Raw genomic sequence first — 17,790 nt, 5'->3', positions numbered from 1 at the left:
AATTATAAAAATTAATAATTAATAATAATGTGTATGCCTCTTGTACAAGAATAACAATCTTACCTCATCTGCCCTTATTTAACCTAAACAGGTCTAAGACGCTCCTGTAAGAAAATTCTTAAATTATTGTTAATTTTTCCTTTTGTTACCGATAAATTTTTTACTGTCGTACATTGTCTTATTCTGTCGTGCAGTGTCATTTTCTGTTGTTCTGGTAAATTTTATTTGTTGTAAGTTTAATTACTTTTGTCGTGCAAAGGCTGTCCTCTGGCGTGAATAAGATTATAGGTATCTAGTTGATGTGGATTTATGCTATATTATGTTTGATTTCTTGTAGGACAAAAGACCTATTAGGTATGTCGTGCCCACATACAGAGTGAGTCTGCTGAGAATAATTTTTTTAACTTTAAATCAAAATCTAATTGGGACAAAAAAATCAGCGTTTGCTTGTGAGTTATTGACGACAAAATTTTTGACTTGACCTGACCTGACCAAATATCAAGCCCTTCTACGTCAGCCCTAGGGCCCTCTCTTAACAATCTGAACCGCCTACTGAATTATCTTCTGGAATTACATCAAACCTCGCATCTTGCATCAAACATTATTGATAAAAATAATGAATTTTTCCTATGTCAATACTGCGACAAAAGTCAAAATGCTCTCCCTAGGGAGAGAAATGAGCTTAACGACGTCAGCAAATATTTACTTCTCTTACTAAGTCATTCCCATTCTAAAATATTTCTTATCGTCATAAGAAATGCCTTGATTTAATTCGAGAATGAAACATTTATTATAGGTACAGTACTTATTAAAAGTAACATTAGTAAGAAAATCTGGTACAGCAACTTCATTTTGCACTGGACTATAACTCTTACAGTTTACCACGATATAGGCACTTAAAATATAATAATACAATATATAATATATAAGTGTATCGTGCATTTTACCAGTAAATTTTGATGAATTTTGCACTGCAAAAGATGAACTCTCTTGTGCCCTTGCAAGATTTTGTTTGAAATGATTTTCGATCTCGAATCTCGAATGTATAACGTCTTTTAGAAATGACAATAATTTAGGATATTTTTTCATGTCGTATTGTCGTTGACTAGTAGAATGAAATAATCGAATCATATAAAGACAACGATTTATTTTTTTGTCGAAAGTTGTTCAAAATACTCGAAATAAGCCAACGACATTACATTCTGCGTATAACTTTTTACTTGCTTCTTTAGAACAGTAATTTTTAAATGACATTGTATAATCTCCCAGATTTATTCGGAACTAAATTTTGCATTGCTTTGGAAGCTGCATAGCTAATTTCTTGCAGTTTAATACACATGTTTCTACTGAGTTTTACAAAAATGTTTGTTGTTAACTCGTTTTTATCGTTGCCCTGATATATGATTTCAAAGAATGTTAATTTTTAAATTTTATCAAAAAATTACAGCCAATTTCTTATATTTTTTTAACTCAAGGTACATCATTGGAGAGTAATGTTATTATTCCGTTGATGCTCTATAGCCCTCGGGACCCCGGCTTTGCCCTCAGCCACCTCAGGAATAATCGTGTATTTTTCTCTCTTTATGTATGATATGCTATTACATATTTGTCATGCAGTAGCATTAGCATTAATATTTCTTAAAAGTAATCATAAAAATTTGCCAAATTCAAGATTATTTTTTAAATATGTGAATAAATTCTCTATGGTGTTTAATTCATATTGATTCTCAAAAAATGACCTTGTTTTGTTCAGTAAACGCGAACTAAAGTATCAACTTTAGTTTTTTTTTTCTGTATAGGTTAAAAGAGTTTATTTTTCTTAAGATTTATTTAAGAGTCCAAAAACTTCAATACTTAATTTTTTTAAGTTTTTGTAGTTTTTTAACCCGAAATATAAAGTAAGGTAGACTGGATACGGTTAAAACAAAGGACGGTAGAAACAGAGCTAATATTTCTGGTACCGTTTGGGGTAAGAAAGGGCTGCAAGGGCCGAATTTAAAATTGTGCTGGCCCACCCTTTGGCCCGCCTGCTTCAAAACAAAAAAAAAAGATAAAATTTTCTAAAAAAATTAAATTTATTACTGTTTATACAACTTTAACATACTTTTTTTTAAAGAAGTAGGTATCATTTATCGAACCACTTTTCACTAACATTAAATTTTAAAAAACATTTTTGCTTGTTTTTAAAATATTGTGCCTATTGATATCCGGTTTTATCGTAACATAAATGGGTTTTACTTAGCCCACCTTAAAAAACTTTGGACCTATCGTGGCCCACCCAAATATGAGGGCCTAGTTCCGTGTCTGCTTGGAGGACAGGAAAAGGGCAGGCATTTGAAAGTACGCAAGGGGGAGAGCTTTTGAATCGAGTTCAATCCCCTCTGTACTTATAAAATAAACTACTTTTCTTGAGAATTAGGGTTTTTCATAATTATGTATTAAAAATACATTTCACCTATTTTAATTGTGTAGCCTAAAATTCACAGTTTGGCAAATAAAAATTGTTTAAAACTGACTCATGCTTACAAGTTAAAGCAATATTGTAATTATTTTACACATGTTTATCATGTATCGTATATTTTATGGGAATGTTTAATGTAATGCGCACCGCTACAGCAATCTCTTTGATAATAAGAAAAAAATAGATATCAGAAATCAGATATTATTCAACTTGAAATTTTTCATTTCATCGGCATTTATTGTAATCTGCAAACCTTTACATTAATTACTTTTATGGCCATTAAATATCAGCGTATTATTTAAAGTTGATTCATGTATTCATTATTGTTACATATTTTTTAACCATCGTGTACTCATGTACCTATGACAAATTAATAAAACTAATTTCTTTACATTTAACAATAAATGTATTTATCACGCTATTGTTTTACTGGGAAAAATTCCGCTGAAACAAAATACCAGATTGTGATTTGTAGTGAATAAATCGAAAAATGTGTATAGTCTTGCCGTATTTTATTTTCAACAAACACAAAATATTTCCTGGTACCGCGCGTTTGAGTCGAGCTCCCCAACACAATTTCCAGGAATCTCTACTAGCACAAAGGGAATACCAAGTTTTTTGCTAAAAATACGAATAACGCTTTTATAAATATAAAACTCGTGTTTTTGTTTGAAGCAAACAATTGTGCCGCTGAAAATAATGAGAATTGTTTTTTGAGGTAATTAAAACACTGTATTAAAATAATATCGTCTTTATTAAAACGTAGAAAATAAGTTTAAACACAAAATACGAACCTAAAACAAGGTACGAAACTTTGGTTCATTTCTGAAAACCAAATATTGCTGAGTGATACAATCTAGAAACTGATCTAACTTATCCGTTTTACCTTTAAATAATCTAAAATAGTACAAAATGCTTAGCATCAGTTAAGTTCCTACTTATTTACTTTTCACAGTAGTTTTTGACTGAGATCAATATAATATGGTTGCTCAATTAAAACAAAAACCAAGGCACTTTGAATTTGGGCATTTCAAAATCAAATTATCAAAATATAATTTCTGGTGTATAAAAGGCACACGAATGTCAACATTCGGATCATTATCAATCAACATATCAATATATTAAAATTAGAAAATAAAACATATACTTGTATATCGAATCTTATTGCAATATAAATAAGTCTTTTCAGCATCCATAAAAAATCATACAAGCGTCGCGGTGGATTTGCCCTTAGAAGTTCCACTCCCGTTACTCTCAATTTGTAGTTTTTGATTTTTGTACCAGGCGTTCATTTCATCGGAGAACCGTTCAGCAACATTCTGACTGAGATCAAAACTCGAATTGACGGAATTGTCCAAACGCGGCCTAAAATTAAAAAAATAAACCACCAACAGATAACGCCCGATCCACTTACGATCCGGGACTAAAATTATGATTCTTCACCGACTTGTCAAAGGCTTCGTTCAAATTCTTCTGAAAAGGTGCCCCACTCTGCGACTTTTTCAAAGTATCTTCTTGCTGCTTCTGGGGTGATTTTTTAAATTTTGCCGAATATTTGTAATAGTCGGACATTTCAAACGGCTTGGTTTCCTCATGGTACGGCTTGTAGTGACCGGCTTGAACGATCGTACAGTTTTTAGGAATATTATTATTAAATAATTCTATATTTGTTTCAGGTATTCGTAGGGACGGATTTGATTCGGCTGGTATTTCTAGAGGCGGTTTAGAAGCTTGTGGGGGCGGGATGGGCTGTGGAGGGCTCACTATGTACTTTTCTTCGGGGGATAATACGGAAGGTAGCGCCGATTGTGACCTCGAGATGACGGAGTGAGTAGGAGAGACCGGGCCATCGAGGAACGTTTCCATCCTACAACACCAATATGTGATGTGATCAACACTAAACTTGTCTCCGATTTTTCTAATTTTTTTGTTTTTTTTATATACATGGGTAGTCTTGAACTAATAAATAAAATTTTATGGGGCGTTAGATCATGACACACAGAACAACAAAGTCTTAATAAATTTTTTCGTAACTCGCATCTTGACTGAGAAAAAAATACAACTTTCTTTAAACTGGTTGTGCACACAGTATCTAAAAATCTGGTGTGAACATCACACGACTTTCCTTATCCTACTGATTTGGAAAACAACCTTACAACAATAATTTAGTGTTGGAAATCCGAGTCGCAAACCTAACGGTTGCGTTAGTACCACCTGCCGGATTAGACGCGAAACATATGATAGTTGTCTGGGGTGCATTTTTTTTAGTTCGGTACCCATTATTATTTTTATTTTATCACATTTTACTGTTTAATACGGTACATTTCTTGATTCTTGTTCAATTTCTACGTTGCATATTAATGTGTAATTAAAAAAATCTAAGCGTATTTCGTAAAAATTTGACATTACAAAAAAGTTGTTTAAAAAATCAAAAACACAATTACAATTAGAAACTTTCTGACAGCAAGTTAAGAGTTAGTTTTTCTCTATTTTCTCTCTAGTTTTGTTCTTATAGGGTTATTCATAAATATGAAGCAATATTTGAACCTTAAAAATGACCTATAAAATAATGTTAATTTAAATAATAACTCGTGTCCTATCTCTACTGATAAGAATTTTACAGCCCTCGGAATGTGGGTATGAAAAATTGTTTTTTTTAATAACTTTGGAACCATTTGACCAGATATTATAAAATTTGGAATAGTTACTTGCGAGAACATACCTTTTAAACTAGTAATCAAGAAAACCATTCAAAATGTATACTTTTTGCTTTCAGTATTGTGTAGTTCTCACTTTAAATTAAAATATCTTTAAAACGGTCCATTTTAGGGATATTAAAAGTTATGCGTTTTTTATTCAAAATTGATTACTCTATCAATTTAAGCAACACGAAACGAGAAACTGCAGTAGTGATCAACTGAAATGTATTTCTTGCTGTAACAAAATTCCAAATTTAAAACTCAAATTCCAGTTGATCATCTATGTGGTGACGTAAATAAATGTTCGGCTTATATAAATCAACTTGCAATTTTACGTTCTAGGATTGATTATGAATAATTAAATGTATTTTTTTTCCTTTTTTAATTTGGATTGTACATAATCATTATTTCTATTTGTTATAATACAAAATTTTATAATATTATGGCAAACGAAAACAAACACTAAAAATTGGTCACTTGAATGCACGCTCTTTACTTACCGGCTTTTAATTAATTAATTAATTAATGCAGGCACATTAAACACTGATTTAATATCCGACCACCAAGCAGTTTTTCGTAGTATTAAAATTGATATACCAAAACTTCGCCCACAAATAAAAACATACAGAAACTTTAAGACATTTTCATACATTAACATTACTAGTGATTTAAATTCAATAAATTGGGACAATCTTTTCTATATTTTCAATATTGACGATAAAGCAACATTTTTAAACGAAATTATAATATCGCTGTTTGATTTACATGCTCCATACAAATCAAGTAGATTTACCAAACATTATGCACCCTGGCTTTCGGATTCTATTAAATTACACATGAAAGAAAGAAATAAAGTCTTGCAGAAATTTAAAAAATATAAACGATTAGATGATTGGGACCACTATCGCCATCTTAGGAATTTAGAGAAATTTAAAGGGAAATAAGACGTGCAAAGGCAAATTACTTAAACTCTTTCAGTAATTCAAATAATCATAAAGAATTTTGGAAAGCAGCTCGTAAGCTGGGTTTTAAAAATATTTCTCAAAATCACATTCCCTTAGAACTTCAAACGACATAAATAAATACTTTGTTTCTGTTTTTTCTGATTATAATAATTCTCAACCGCATATAACCCAAAAATATCTTTCAAATAAATATAATCAAAATTTTAAATTTTTATTTCAGTTACCAACTATCGATGAAGTTGTAAATATTATCAATAACCTAAAACACTGTGCGCCCGGAAGTGATAATATTACTGCTAGAATGTTACAACTCTGCATGCCAACGTTAGAACCACATGTAACACATTTAATAAATTGTTGTTTAGAAGTGGGGTATTTTCCTTCGGTTTGGAAAACTTCACTTATAACTCCCATTCCTAAAATACAAAACTCTACAACGTTTTCAGACTTGAGACCTATTAGCATCATACCAGCTTTGGTAAAAATATTAGAAAAACGTATTGCAAATTTATTCGTATATAACCGAAAATGACATTATTTCGACAAATCAGTCTGGTTTTCAAAAAAATCAAGGTATGTCAACGGTTTTATTAAACCTTATAGACAATATCATAAGAGAAAAAGATGTAGGAAGATGCACTGCGCTTGTTTTATTAGATTTTTACAAGGCCTTCGACACTATAGATCATTGTCTCCTATGTGCTAAGTTGTCTTTTTGTGGTTTCGATGATGTTATACTCAAAAAAGTCCTATTTAGCAAATCGCAGTCAAAAAGTAAAATTAAACAATGTTTTGTCTGACAGTAAAGCGATATCAAGTGGAGTGCCACAAGGCTATGTGCTAGGGTCTTTATTATTTTTATTTTATACCTTTGATATTTTTACGGTTGCAAAATATAAGTTACAGCTAGTTAAAAATACATTTAAAGTTAAAATAAATAACCACACGTTAAATATGATTAGTGAAATCGAATGTTTGGGTCTAATCTTTGACGAAGAAATTAGGTTTGTGAGCAATACTGCACTTTTAGTGCGAAAAACTTATTCGTCTCTTAGATTACTCTATTCAAATATAAATATAATTAATTTTAAACAACGTAAAAAACTTGTTTGTACTTTCTATTTTAAATTATTGTTTAACTGTATATTTTCCATGTCTAGATATTTCTAGTTGTAACCGTCTCCAAAAAATTCAAAATACGTCTTGTAGATTTGTATTTGGTCTTCGTAAATATGATAGGATTTCAAATAAAATAAATGAACTTGGCTGGCTGAAAATGACCAATTTATTTAAATATCATATTTCTGTATGTACTCACAAAGTTTTACTGACGTCATCTCCAAATTACTTAAGAGAAAAACTTGTGTTCAGAAAAAGTCTTCATGTAAAACCCCTAAATTTACGTCACACCTCTGCACTGTTGGCCTTACCAAGATTCCATAGTGCCTTGTCGCGAAGATGTTTTACATATAATGCGGTTACTCTTTATAATAAGCTGCCAAAAGAAGTTAAGTCGTTTTCGGTGAGCAAATTTCGTGATTTTGTAAAAAATTCTACTCCGCTGTACAAAAAAATTATTAGTGTTAAAATACCTTTATTATTTTTCGATAATGTACTCTCTCTTTCACTGTCATTACTTTTTCCTGTATTTTGGTTTAGTTTTATGTAGACTTAGGTTAAGTTGAATAGCCTATTGGCTAGACTTCGCCTGTACATATTACTTACGAAATAAAGACCTTTATTATTAAAACATTAAGAGCCCCCAAAAAACAGAAATACACAGAAAATGTGACCTTCAATTGCTGAAACCGGAAATTGATTAGATGTATCCGGTTTTCGTGATTACTAGTTTAAAAGATATGTTCTCGCAAGTAACTATTTCAAATTTTATAATATTTGGTGATATGGTTCAGAAGCTATTACAAAAAAAAAACAAATTCCAGACCCACATTCCGAGGGCTGTAAAATTCTTATCAGTAGATATAGAATACGAGTTATTATTTGAATTAACAACATTTTGTAGATCATTTTTAAAGTTCAAATATTGCTTCATATTTATAAATAACCCTGTATAAGTCATGAAATAACACCGTAAAATTTTGTGATTATATTAAAACCACCTTGTATGCCGTCAAAGCAAGACTGTACAATTTCAGTACAAGAAAATTAGAAAAAATATAAACTGTTAGTTGTCCACAAATTCTATAAATATTGCTACTAAATGAAAGATAAATATGTTATTGGAATATGCATTTTTTGGTGGTAATAAAAAAATGCATAAAATTGTGGTTTTATATTATTGTATTTCCCATAGTCTTTAAATGATATTTTTTGAATCTCAAAAACGCGTGAATTGTTTAATTTTTGTTCAATAATGTTTTTTAATTATTTGACAATAACAAAATTTGAAAACACATGTAGGTATTATTATTATTACGTTCGTAGTTATAACTTATAACTATGTATTACTAAAAAAAATGAAGTTGATTTATTTTTGATAAATTCTTTTTACTACGAAGTAGAGGTATCCAAAAGCCAAAAGTACACAACTGAGCGGAGCGCACAAACTTGACAGGGGAAACGAAGCAGTGGTGTAACAAAGTAACTTTGCTAAAACAGTTTAAACAGTTTCTACTTACAGTTTTTTTCTTTTGCATTTACAGCTGCTTACAGCAAAATTCAAACTTAGTAACCTCTTCGTAAAACACAATGTTCAATATTTAAAAGTTTTGAAACTTTTTCTGTAAAATGTGACAAATGTGTCACTTTAAAAATCATAACAAAACAACACAAACGTGGGATAAAAAATGCTATAAGTGCAAAACTAATTTATTGAAACCTCGCTTAAAGCTTTGTGATAAAAGTTGAAATTCTATAACCACACTTTTTAAACTAGCACTTTGACGATTGAAACTAGTCGGTGTTACGAGTTATGGATTTTTTTTTATTTTATCTATTTTAAATTCAGCTTGAACCGAAGCAGACTCCTTACTTCTTTTATGAGAACACCACTAACATTTTTCTTTTTTTACTAATAAATATCTTAAAATGATAGAAAACGGAACGCCTCAGTTAAAACATGAAAACACCAATAAGATCAAATCTATATTAGTACCTATTGAAACGATAAAACTTAACTAAAGTTTATAAGCTATTAAAAAACTGCAGTTTGATTTTTTTTAATGAGCTTTAAATAGTTTCTTTTAATAGACCTTTTGCAAATATTACAGGAATAAAGTAAATCTGCACAGCACTGCTTTATGCCAACTTCAAAAACCTCCCAATATTAAAATTGGACGAGTTTTAATCATTAGGTGCGTACTTTTTTGGCTTTTACCCCACTCTAACCGTTTTCCCTACATCAAAATAATAAAAAAGATGAAATGCGTTATACTTATTCTCTAACGAGAATGAGGTTTGCAAGTAATCGTTTGCGTACGGAGTTGCTAGTATATTTTACTTTTTAGTTTATTTACCATTCTTTTTGCTTCTGCTTTCGGGCATTTTGCCCAGCTTCGTTAATACTACGATTATCACTTTCGCACGATGAGTTATCATCACTAGGCCATACACTGTCAACAGTCTGGCCACCTACACTTCCTAGAGATTGAGTTCGTACTAGCTGCCTATTATCCTGAGACCTCCTACTAATTACCTGAAACTCACAAATTAACTAACCAGTAAAAAAAAATTCTTTCCGTACTTGGGGCGATTTTATGGACGGAGTTCGTATCTGGTCAGTATACACTGGAACGCTGGCAAGAGTTGCCGACTTATTGCCAACAGATGGTGACACTCGCTTGTGCAACCTTTTGTTTTTCCTCCGATCTAGACTACCAAACCTACAGAGAAATATGAAACACCATTCAGTTAAAATAACAAATCACCTCTTATCTCTCTGCCAGCTTGATTCAGTGGGGCTAGAGTTACACCAAACCGTTTGGCCACTCTCTAGCCGTTTCCAGTACCCTCCCAGACCCAAAGGCATGTGTTCGTATTGTTGGTGAGGCTGTATTTGATGGGGGTTGGCCGTAAGGAAATTCTCGCTTTCAGAATGCAATCTGTAGTCGGGGTTTTGCGAATAAAACATTTTTGTTGTATTGAGATTAGGACTGGATTGCCGGTGTTGGGATCTTGTAGATTGAGGACTGTGATGATTTTTAATAAGTTGAGGAACTTGAAAAGTCTGGTTAATGGGGTAATTGTAGAGAGTATTTGGTCGTGGGTTTGGTTGGTAGGGCTGCGTCTGTGAGTAGTGCGAGTTGACAGGTGAGTGTTGGTGGAGTTGGTGACTGTATTGTAAAGTGTTATAGCCCCCGATATGGTTGTTGGTTAAACTTTCTTGTCTAAAATAAATGTAATAGGTTTAACTCAATTTATTCCATTAATTTACCGCTCAATGTAGTTTTTATAGCCATTGAAGCTTAAAGCGTATAAACCCCGAGCGATACTCTCCTCTTGCCGAGAGAATGACCCCTCCATATACGAGTTAGTAACATTTTTATAAGTCATTCTAGAATTTGAAAGCAGGTACCTTTGTTCAACATCTGTGTCACACTTGTTAGACCTCATACTATTTCTTAGGTCAGATTTCCCGAAAGGTTCATTCATGTTAGTCCCTACTGATACATTATCATCTAAAAAAATACGTCAAAAACATTACTAGAAATCTTATCGTAAAACCTTGCTCCGTCGGTCTTGGTTTTTTCTTTTGTTTATGTAACTCATTTTGTTGAGCTTTATCTTTCAGCGTCGATAATTTCTCTTGAAGCGTTGTAAACTGTATTTTATGTTGTTGATACTCGGCCATGTGTTGGCGACGCAACGTCTAAAACCGCTTGGGTTATTTCTAATCACCTTTTACCCAATTAATACCTTGCTAATATTGTGCTCATTTGCTAGGCCCAGTGCAGCCTCCGCCATATTGGCATGTACCTGTATTTGAAGCTCCAGATCTTTAAAAGATTCATCTTTACTTGATTTGATTAAATTTTCTGGTAACTGGTAAGCAGTGCCAATACGTCGTCGGATCAGAGGGGGCGACTCCCCCGGCTCCAGGGGCATTTCGGTGGGAATTATCCCAGTCAAGTCGGCCTCCTAAACACGGTTTTTAATTCAATTGTTTACATATTTTAAACAGCTTATCTAAACACAATGTTGGTAATTAATCACCGTCATAGCTATGATAACATTATCTTTGTGAAAAAATTGAGGTACAGGTTGCTTTGTCGGTATCTCGGTATTATCACAAATTGCAAATACTTATTAAAGCAATGAGTAATTCTGAACTATACCTGGAGGCATATTTGCTTCAATTCCTGATTGCATTTAGCTAAAGTTTCTTCGATCGTTTTCTTCCTTTCTTGTAACGTAGCGAGTCGTGTTATGTTCGGATTCCCGGTGGCCCCCATTTTAATCAACTTATTATCAATGCTGAGAGCATCGTCTAAAACTGAGTTAAATCTCCACCATCAACAATTACACCTGCAACATACCCATTTTATATAATCTCATCTAAAAACACAAATGCGGTCTGCCATTGTATATAGTAACTTAGATCACAATCACCAGTACCATTTCTTTAATATTGAGCTTCTTTATTTACAAATAAATAAAAAAATAAATGTAAATGTGTCTACGATGCACAACTCATAACATTGAACCGAAAATTAGATAGAAAAAAATTAGAGAACTGAGAAATTATGGATTCTGGTGTTGGCACTACTGCGATAAAATGTCACAAGAAGCTCATAAGTGTGAAGTGTCATTGACTTTTAGGAGGACGTTAGGCCGTGATAAAAAAGAATATTATGTTCTTAAACGATATAGACCCACAATTTATTAAATCTTTAAATTGTTTATACTCAAGTGAGACTTTAGTAAAGGGTGACACGGTGCCATTGCAATATTATTTAGAAGAAGCTATTAAAAGTAAGGTTGGGGTTAGTAAAGACCTGTCTGCTGTCGTTGCAACGTCTTTTAAGCAAAGAAGAGTGACGGAATTTAAACCTTTTATTAACACTCTTGAAGAGAGCAATGGCTCAAGCTCGGATAAAGAATTAGAATTAGATTTATTGAAGGAGGATTTGATGTGTATTGTTTGCAAGTATGTTCCCATGCTGTTTTGAAGTTTTTCCAAGTTGTGTTTTAGTGGGATGGACGTGGGGGCCCGCAATCGGCTGCTAGAATGTTCAGATTGTCACATGCTTTATCACCAGGAATGTCACAAGCCAATTGTGACAAATCAGGATTCTTTTGATAGTTGGGTTTGCCAGAATTGCAAGGTGGGGCTTTAAAAATTAAATAACTGAATGCAAAACTAACAAATCATTACAGGACGCTAATAAGAAAATGAAATTGGCGACAACTACATCAGTATCAAGTCCTTCTTCTTCTCACACGAAGGTTTCTTCCTCATCGTCTTCATCCTCTTCTTCATCAACATCGTCGTCAAAGTCAACCTCATCTCATCGGCATTCAAGTAGCGGCTCGTACAAGTCAGGTGCCGATTCCAAAAGCGATAAATGTAAGTCATAGTTTAATTTTTTGGTTTGGAAGCTTGGTAATAGGGTCATTTTTGTGATTTTTTTCTAGATACGAAAACAAATACGTCTAGTAAAACTTCATCTTCAAGTACGTCAAAACCTGCCACTACTAGTTCAAGTACTTCTCGCACAATTACTCCTAATATTAATATCATTAGTGCCGATAAAAGAATTCAGATTATGAAAAAGAAAGCTGCTAAACTTCAAGAGAAGCGCTTAACTCGATTAACACGATAATTATAGGAAATTTTAACCAAAATTTGCTGTATATCATGTATCTTATAATCTTTGTATGTATATTAATTATATTTGGATGATTTAATAAAATTTTGCCGAATTTTACCAAAAACGCGTAGTGTTCTATGAGAAAGTAAGACAATTTCTTTCTAATTGACAGGAAATTTTTATTCATATAAACAATACTGTATGGAATGTAACAATGCGAAGCAAAGGTTTAAATTACAAATGGGTAATTATGCCACAACCTTAATGTAAAATAATAAATGATAATACATTGTTTTATTTGAGGAAAAAGTAGGCGCTGTGTCGATATGAATATAAAGTTAAGCCTGTCTAAAATATAAAATGATATCACATCGCAAATACAAGACACCTCTCGTGATCCTATCAAAATATCTGCCTCCCCCTTAATTTCAGTCAACAATTTAAAGGAACTTGAATTATACCTACTAAAAATACAGGTGTCGTAATAAATTCGTTAAAATAATTAATTAGGTAATGTTTGACTGATTACGATTTATAAATAAACCTCGCGATTTTAAAGCTAACACACAAAAAATAGATTTTTCCTTAGAGTTAAAATTATACTAAAATTTTGCTGTGATATGAAAAAATATTAGTCATTACTAAAACTCTTCTAACATTGTTATATATTTGAATTTTTACAGCAACGCTTATAAGGTTTTGACTACGTAAAAATCTGTACATATTTCTCTACCTATACATATGTACAATTAAAATCATAAATAAAATACATATTAAAAAATCTACCTAAAATACATTAGTAATGGCAAAAACACAATAAATGAGATCGACAATTTATAGTACACGCTACACAATGAAATTTAAAACAATAAATAAATTACCAAAAAACCTAGTTAAAACAGACGAGATTCATATCGGTTGAAAACTTGGACACAGTACAAATCGTCCAACTTTTCTTTAGAATTCAGGCGGATGAATAAAAACTCATCCCAATTATAGCCAAAACTATTTACAAGTATATACATATGAACATTTGAAAAGTTACTGTTATATATGCGGGTCGCACTTGTTCATATCTTTTAAAATATCGCCGAGAACATCAGCTGATTGTGACAGTCGTGGACGTTTTATTATTTTTTGCGGTTTTTTCTCCGACTTGTGTTTTAAAGGCGACGGGGTATTATCACCGAGAAGCCTTTGCATTGGAGTATTAGAATCATTGCTATTAGGCGTTGACGGTGTTTTCGTCAGCGACGTATTCGAAAGCGAACTCGTGCTACTTGAAACCGACGTTTTAATATAATTATTTTTTTCATTTGAGATTTTCTTCGATTCCGAATGTTCCCGGTCTTTGTGGTGCGAGTGACTGCTTTTATGCCGATTTTTATACTCACTGCTACTTTTATATTTATCTTTATGCGAGTGGTGACGCGACTTTTCGTCTTTAGATTTGTGTTCTTTATGGTTGTGGTAGTGATGGCGGTCTTTATCTTTATCATATTTTTTATCTTTATGCTCGTGTCGGTCTTTATCGCGTGGCTTGTGGCTGTGCTTGACGCGATCTTTGTCACGTTTTTCCTTGTTTTCATCCCGCACTTTGTCTTTGGAGCGGTTTTTATCCTTGTATTTGTATTTGTGGTCGTTTGATAGTTTGTCTTTTTCGTCAGTCACTTGTTTCTCGAAGTCTAATTTTTGTTTCACTTTGAGCACATTCTTCACGTGATTGTTTTTCGATGATTCAGATGAATCGGTCCTCATTAACATTTTGTTGTTTATTTCGTTCTCTTCGCCGTTTTTGGTTTCGCAAGAGGGGTAATACTGCTGCAAACGCACATGCCATGCTAAAATTAAATTATTAACTACCTCGTCTCGAAGTTAATCAAGACTCACCTATACTTGTTACTGCCGTCACCGTCCGAAATTGGTGTATGATATTTCTTGGCAAAAAGTATATATCGTTATCATACAAATTCACTCTAGCATACTCGATACCTTCTCTCCTTAACTGATTAAGTTTAGCATCTTCGATCCAAGTAACACACTAAGCAGACAAATGAGAACATCGTTACAAAAGAAAACTGTTTTCTACCTGAGAAATCGGCGGTTCGTGTAAATCCAATTGTAGTTTTTCCGCTAAAATATCGAAATATTTTGCGGAAAACGCAACAACGTCTTTAGTGATTCGATTTATTGGTCCTTCATTCTGTCCTCCGTGTATTGCTTTCAGGATGCCGACTGCAGCCGTGGTTTTCCGGTCCAATCCGGCGCCAACGTGATCGGCGTGGGCTTTCGTCCGGTCTTCAAACAGGTGTTCTCTGGCTTCAGACATGCGTGGTAAGTACTGTAGATTTTTAAGTTCGTTTATGCCAGTCCTGAATAACAAATAATAATTTTCTTGTAACTTCAATTTAGTTAAATTACCGTTTTCTTTTTAGTGGTGTTCTTGAATCTGCTGTTGGTACTAACTGTTCGCCTGGTCTACACCAAACGATTGGTCCGTCGTTTGATTCGGTCCGTTTCATGTCACGACAAATCGACAATCGGCCCCAAGGCATCGTCTAGAATCTTTGATCAGTCAACTTGTTTAAAAAGTCAGAATGCACTTACAAGTTTTAAAAAATGGTTCATTTCTAACATGTCCAACAAGTCGGGAAAGTACCCCCCCACTTCTTCATGGGCCGTCCCAACAATACTTATCTGGTGCAAAGGCCCGTATCGTACTGTCCCACTTTCGTAATGCTTTATAACATTTTTGTTATATTCGGAAAAAGTGGTCGTCTCGATATCGGAACTTTTGCTCAAAAGGCCGTTCTTTACAGTCAAATTCGGGTACTTTTCGGACATGTATTCCAAAATATCGGGAAGATATCGAGCCGAACCGTGGACAACAGCGATAACGAACACAGCATGACCGTCTGAATTTTCTCTAAAGGCCAACGTGAAAAATTCTTGGGCCAACTCCACTTGCTCCTCTTGACGCAAATGCTTGATTTCGTCGTCGTACATTCGCAGGATCTTAGCCCCTCCGTTCGAATGAGTCTCTATGTGGTAGAAACGGCGGTACTTCAAATTCGTCTAAAAATGAGCGATATTTTTTACACTGAAAGTGAAAACATACACAAATAAACAGTTTAGGATTTCATTGTGTTTTTATTTACATACTTCCTTTTATCGCAATTTTCTTCGAAGTATGAAATTACATTAGATTTAATAATCGCTTCCGTAAAATAACACGGTTTTTCAATCCCGCCAAATTTGCAGAGAAGTACTTGACAATATTATAACGTCTTGCATTTTTTAAGTTAAGTTATTAAAATCACTAATTGCCAGATTAATGTTTTTTTAGTTTTTTTGTTGAAAAATCAGCTGTTCAATTCTGGGAAATTATCAATATTGTGACATTTTAATTGATTTAAAAGAAGTACAGTCATATCCTTTAAATTTTACATATGCAATTCGTTGATAACATAAAACGTCTTGAATTTTTTATAACTCACATCGTTTGGGGGGTGACTGTAATTTCCGTCGGTCATTAAGGTGGGTTCAATCGACAAATCACGTGGCCTCGTTTGCGTTCCCACTGTCTTCCTCCTGGAAGAGCTGCTTCTCCGCTTGTCGTGCCTTTTTGTACTTTCGTGTCTCCTCGACTTGCTTCTGTCTTCTTTGTGTTCGTTTTTGGTCGATGTGGCGCTTGGTTTTGCCTTGTCAAAATCAAGTCTTCTCAATTTGACGCCCCTGTGGTCAGCGTCGGCCGACAGTGCCCTTTTTTTGGCGGTTTTTTTTGGAAGAGTGGCCGTTTCGACCGATCTCGTACGTGCATTTCTTGGCGAACAATTGACTTGGCTTGTGAAATGTTGTTCTTCAATGGCTGGTAGTTCATTTTTGAAGGGTGTACAAGGGCTCTTTGGTTTGAATTTATTGCTGTGATTTGTTAAATTTAAATCGTTTAATATATCGTTATTATTAACATTTGAATTTATCTGAAGGCCACTGGTTTTTGAAGTTTCCTGATTTAGAGAACCGTTATTAGTGTCTATGGTAAGATTCACAGCACCAATATTGCAACTTTGATCACAGCCATTTTTAGAAACTGACTTATCGTCACTATCAACGGAGTTTTGGTTAACTTCAGTCGCACAGTTCTGTTCTGTTATTTCTTCCTTGAAGTTTGGTAAAAAATCGGACGTTTCAGGCTTGATTGACTCTACTGTCAAACTCACTTCACTGGATTTTTGATTCGTCACTATATCACTATCACTAGAGTTTTCCTTGGAAGTAAGATGATTGTTCTCAGGCAAATCCGACTTGATTTGGCCGTTTGTTAACGTTGCTGGTGGATTTTCAGGCAAAATTTCTGAAAAAAACACAACACATTACACACCTGTCTCTTGATAAATTTCAATTGTTTTTGCAAAAGATACCATTCTGAAGCAAGACTCTAAGTGGGCGAAGCCACAGTTTCAGTATTGAAAGTCTCTTTCGGGGCAAAATCGCAGTGAGAGCCACTTACTTGTTTCTTGTCCATTTTGGTTAGGGTTGTTGGACATTTCACAAGAGCACTTTTCGATGTTTCTATCAAAATTTTTGCAACAAGTGATGCAGTCATCTCTTCTTAAAACCGACTCTTTTTTAAAAAATCTATTATTTTCATCATCACTCGAAGATTCGTCATTCGACGCCATGATTGTAAAAGCCCGGGTTACTGTTTATTTACAAACTTTTACTTATTTCAGATATACAAACAGTCACATAATTATAGTTTACACTAAAACCGTAACACAACACAAGTAATTTTTAAAAATCAACGATAATTACTTTTAAAATACGTACAAAAAACGTGGAAAACTAGAAAACCTCCACGCTTGCCGCCATGCTTCTCGTAACCGGGCATAAAC

The 17,790-nt window shown here is 33.5% G+C and overlaps 3 protein-coding genes across 3 annotated transcripts; 1 reads left to right on the top strand and 2 right to left on the bottom strand.

The window, feature by feature from the left end:
- Nucleotides 1-3,196: 3,196 nt before the first annotated feature.
- Nucleotides 3,197-11,840, bottom strand: LOC123006131. Its single transcript, XM_044400347.1, has 10 exons — nt 11,621-11,840; nt 11,420-11,571; nt 11,001-11,222; nt 10,809-10,953; nt 10,519-10,762; nt 10,013-10,471; nt 9,829-9,967; nt 9,602-9,780; nt 3,876-4,328; nt 3,197-3,826 (listed from the first exon to the last, which is right to left on the bottom strand). Exons 1-10 carry the CDS (start codon nt 11,637-11,639, stop codon nt 3,664-3,666), a joined length of 2,175 nt encoding a protein of 724 aa, XP_044256282.1. The 5' UTR covers nt 11,640-11,840; the 3' UTR covers nt 3,197-3,663.
- A 26-nt stretch (nt 11,841-11,866) lies between these two features.
- Nucleotides 11,867-13,034, top strand: LOC123006132 (integrator complex subunit 12). Its single transcript, XM_044400348.1, has 4 exons — nt 11,867-12,231; nt 12,277-12,409; nt 12,462-12,651; nt 12,720-13,034. The coding sequence occupies exons 1-4, from the start codon at nt 11,936-11,938 to the stop codon at nt 12,905-12,907; spliced, it is 807 nt and encodes a 268-aa protein (XP_044256283.1). The 5' UTR covers nt 11,867-11,935; the 3' UTR covers nt 12,908-13,034.
- Nucleotides 13,035-13,055: 21 nt separating this feature from the next.
- On the bottom strand, nt 13,056-17,769 carry LOC123006130 (lysine-specific demethylase 9-like). The gene is made up of 7 exons (XM_044400346.1): nt 17,406-17,769; nt 16,393-17,249; nt 15,503-15,970; nt 15,317-15,453; nt 14,985-15,267; nt 14,786-14,936; nt 13,056-14,736 (listed from the first exon to the last, which is right to left on the bottom strand). Exons 1-7 carry the CDS (start codon nt 17,575-17,577, stop codon nt 13,943-13,945), a joined length of 2,862 nt encoding a protein of 953 aa, XP_044256281.1. The 5' UTR covers nt 17,578-17,769; the 3' UTR covers nt 13,056-13,942.
- Between the last annotated feature and the right edge of the window lie 21 nt (nt 17,770-17,790).

This window comes from Tribolium madens, unplaced genomic scaffold, assembly GCF_015345945.1.
Source record: "Tribolium madens isolate multiple individuals breed KSU strain unplaced genomic scaffold, Tmad_KSU_1.1 Scaffold_2;HRSCAF=44;Tcas5.2_LGX, whole genome shotgun sequence".
Lineage (NCBI taxonomy): Eukaryota > Metazoa > Arthropoda > Insecta > Coleoptera > Tenebrionidae > Tribolium > Tribolium madens.
The sequence above is the reverse complement of the archived record's forward strand: the minus strand, read 5'-3'. Positions and strand labels throughout refer to the sequence as shown.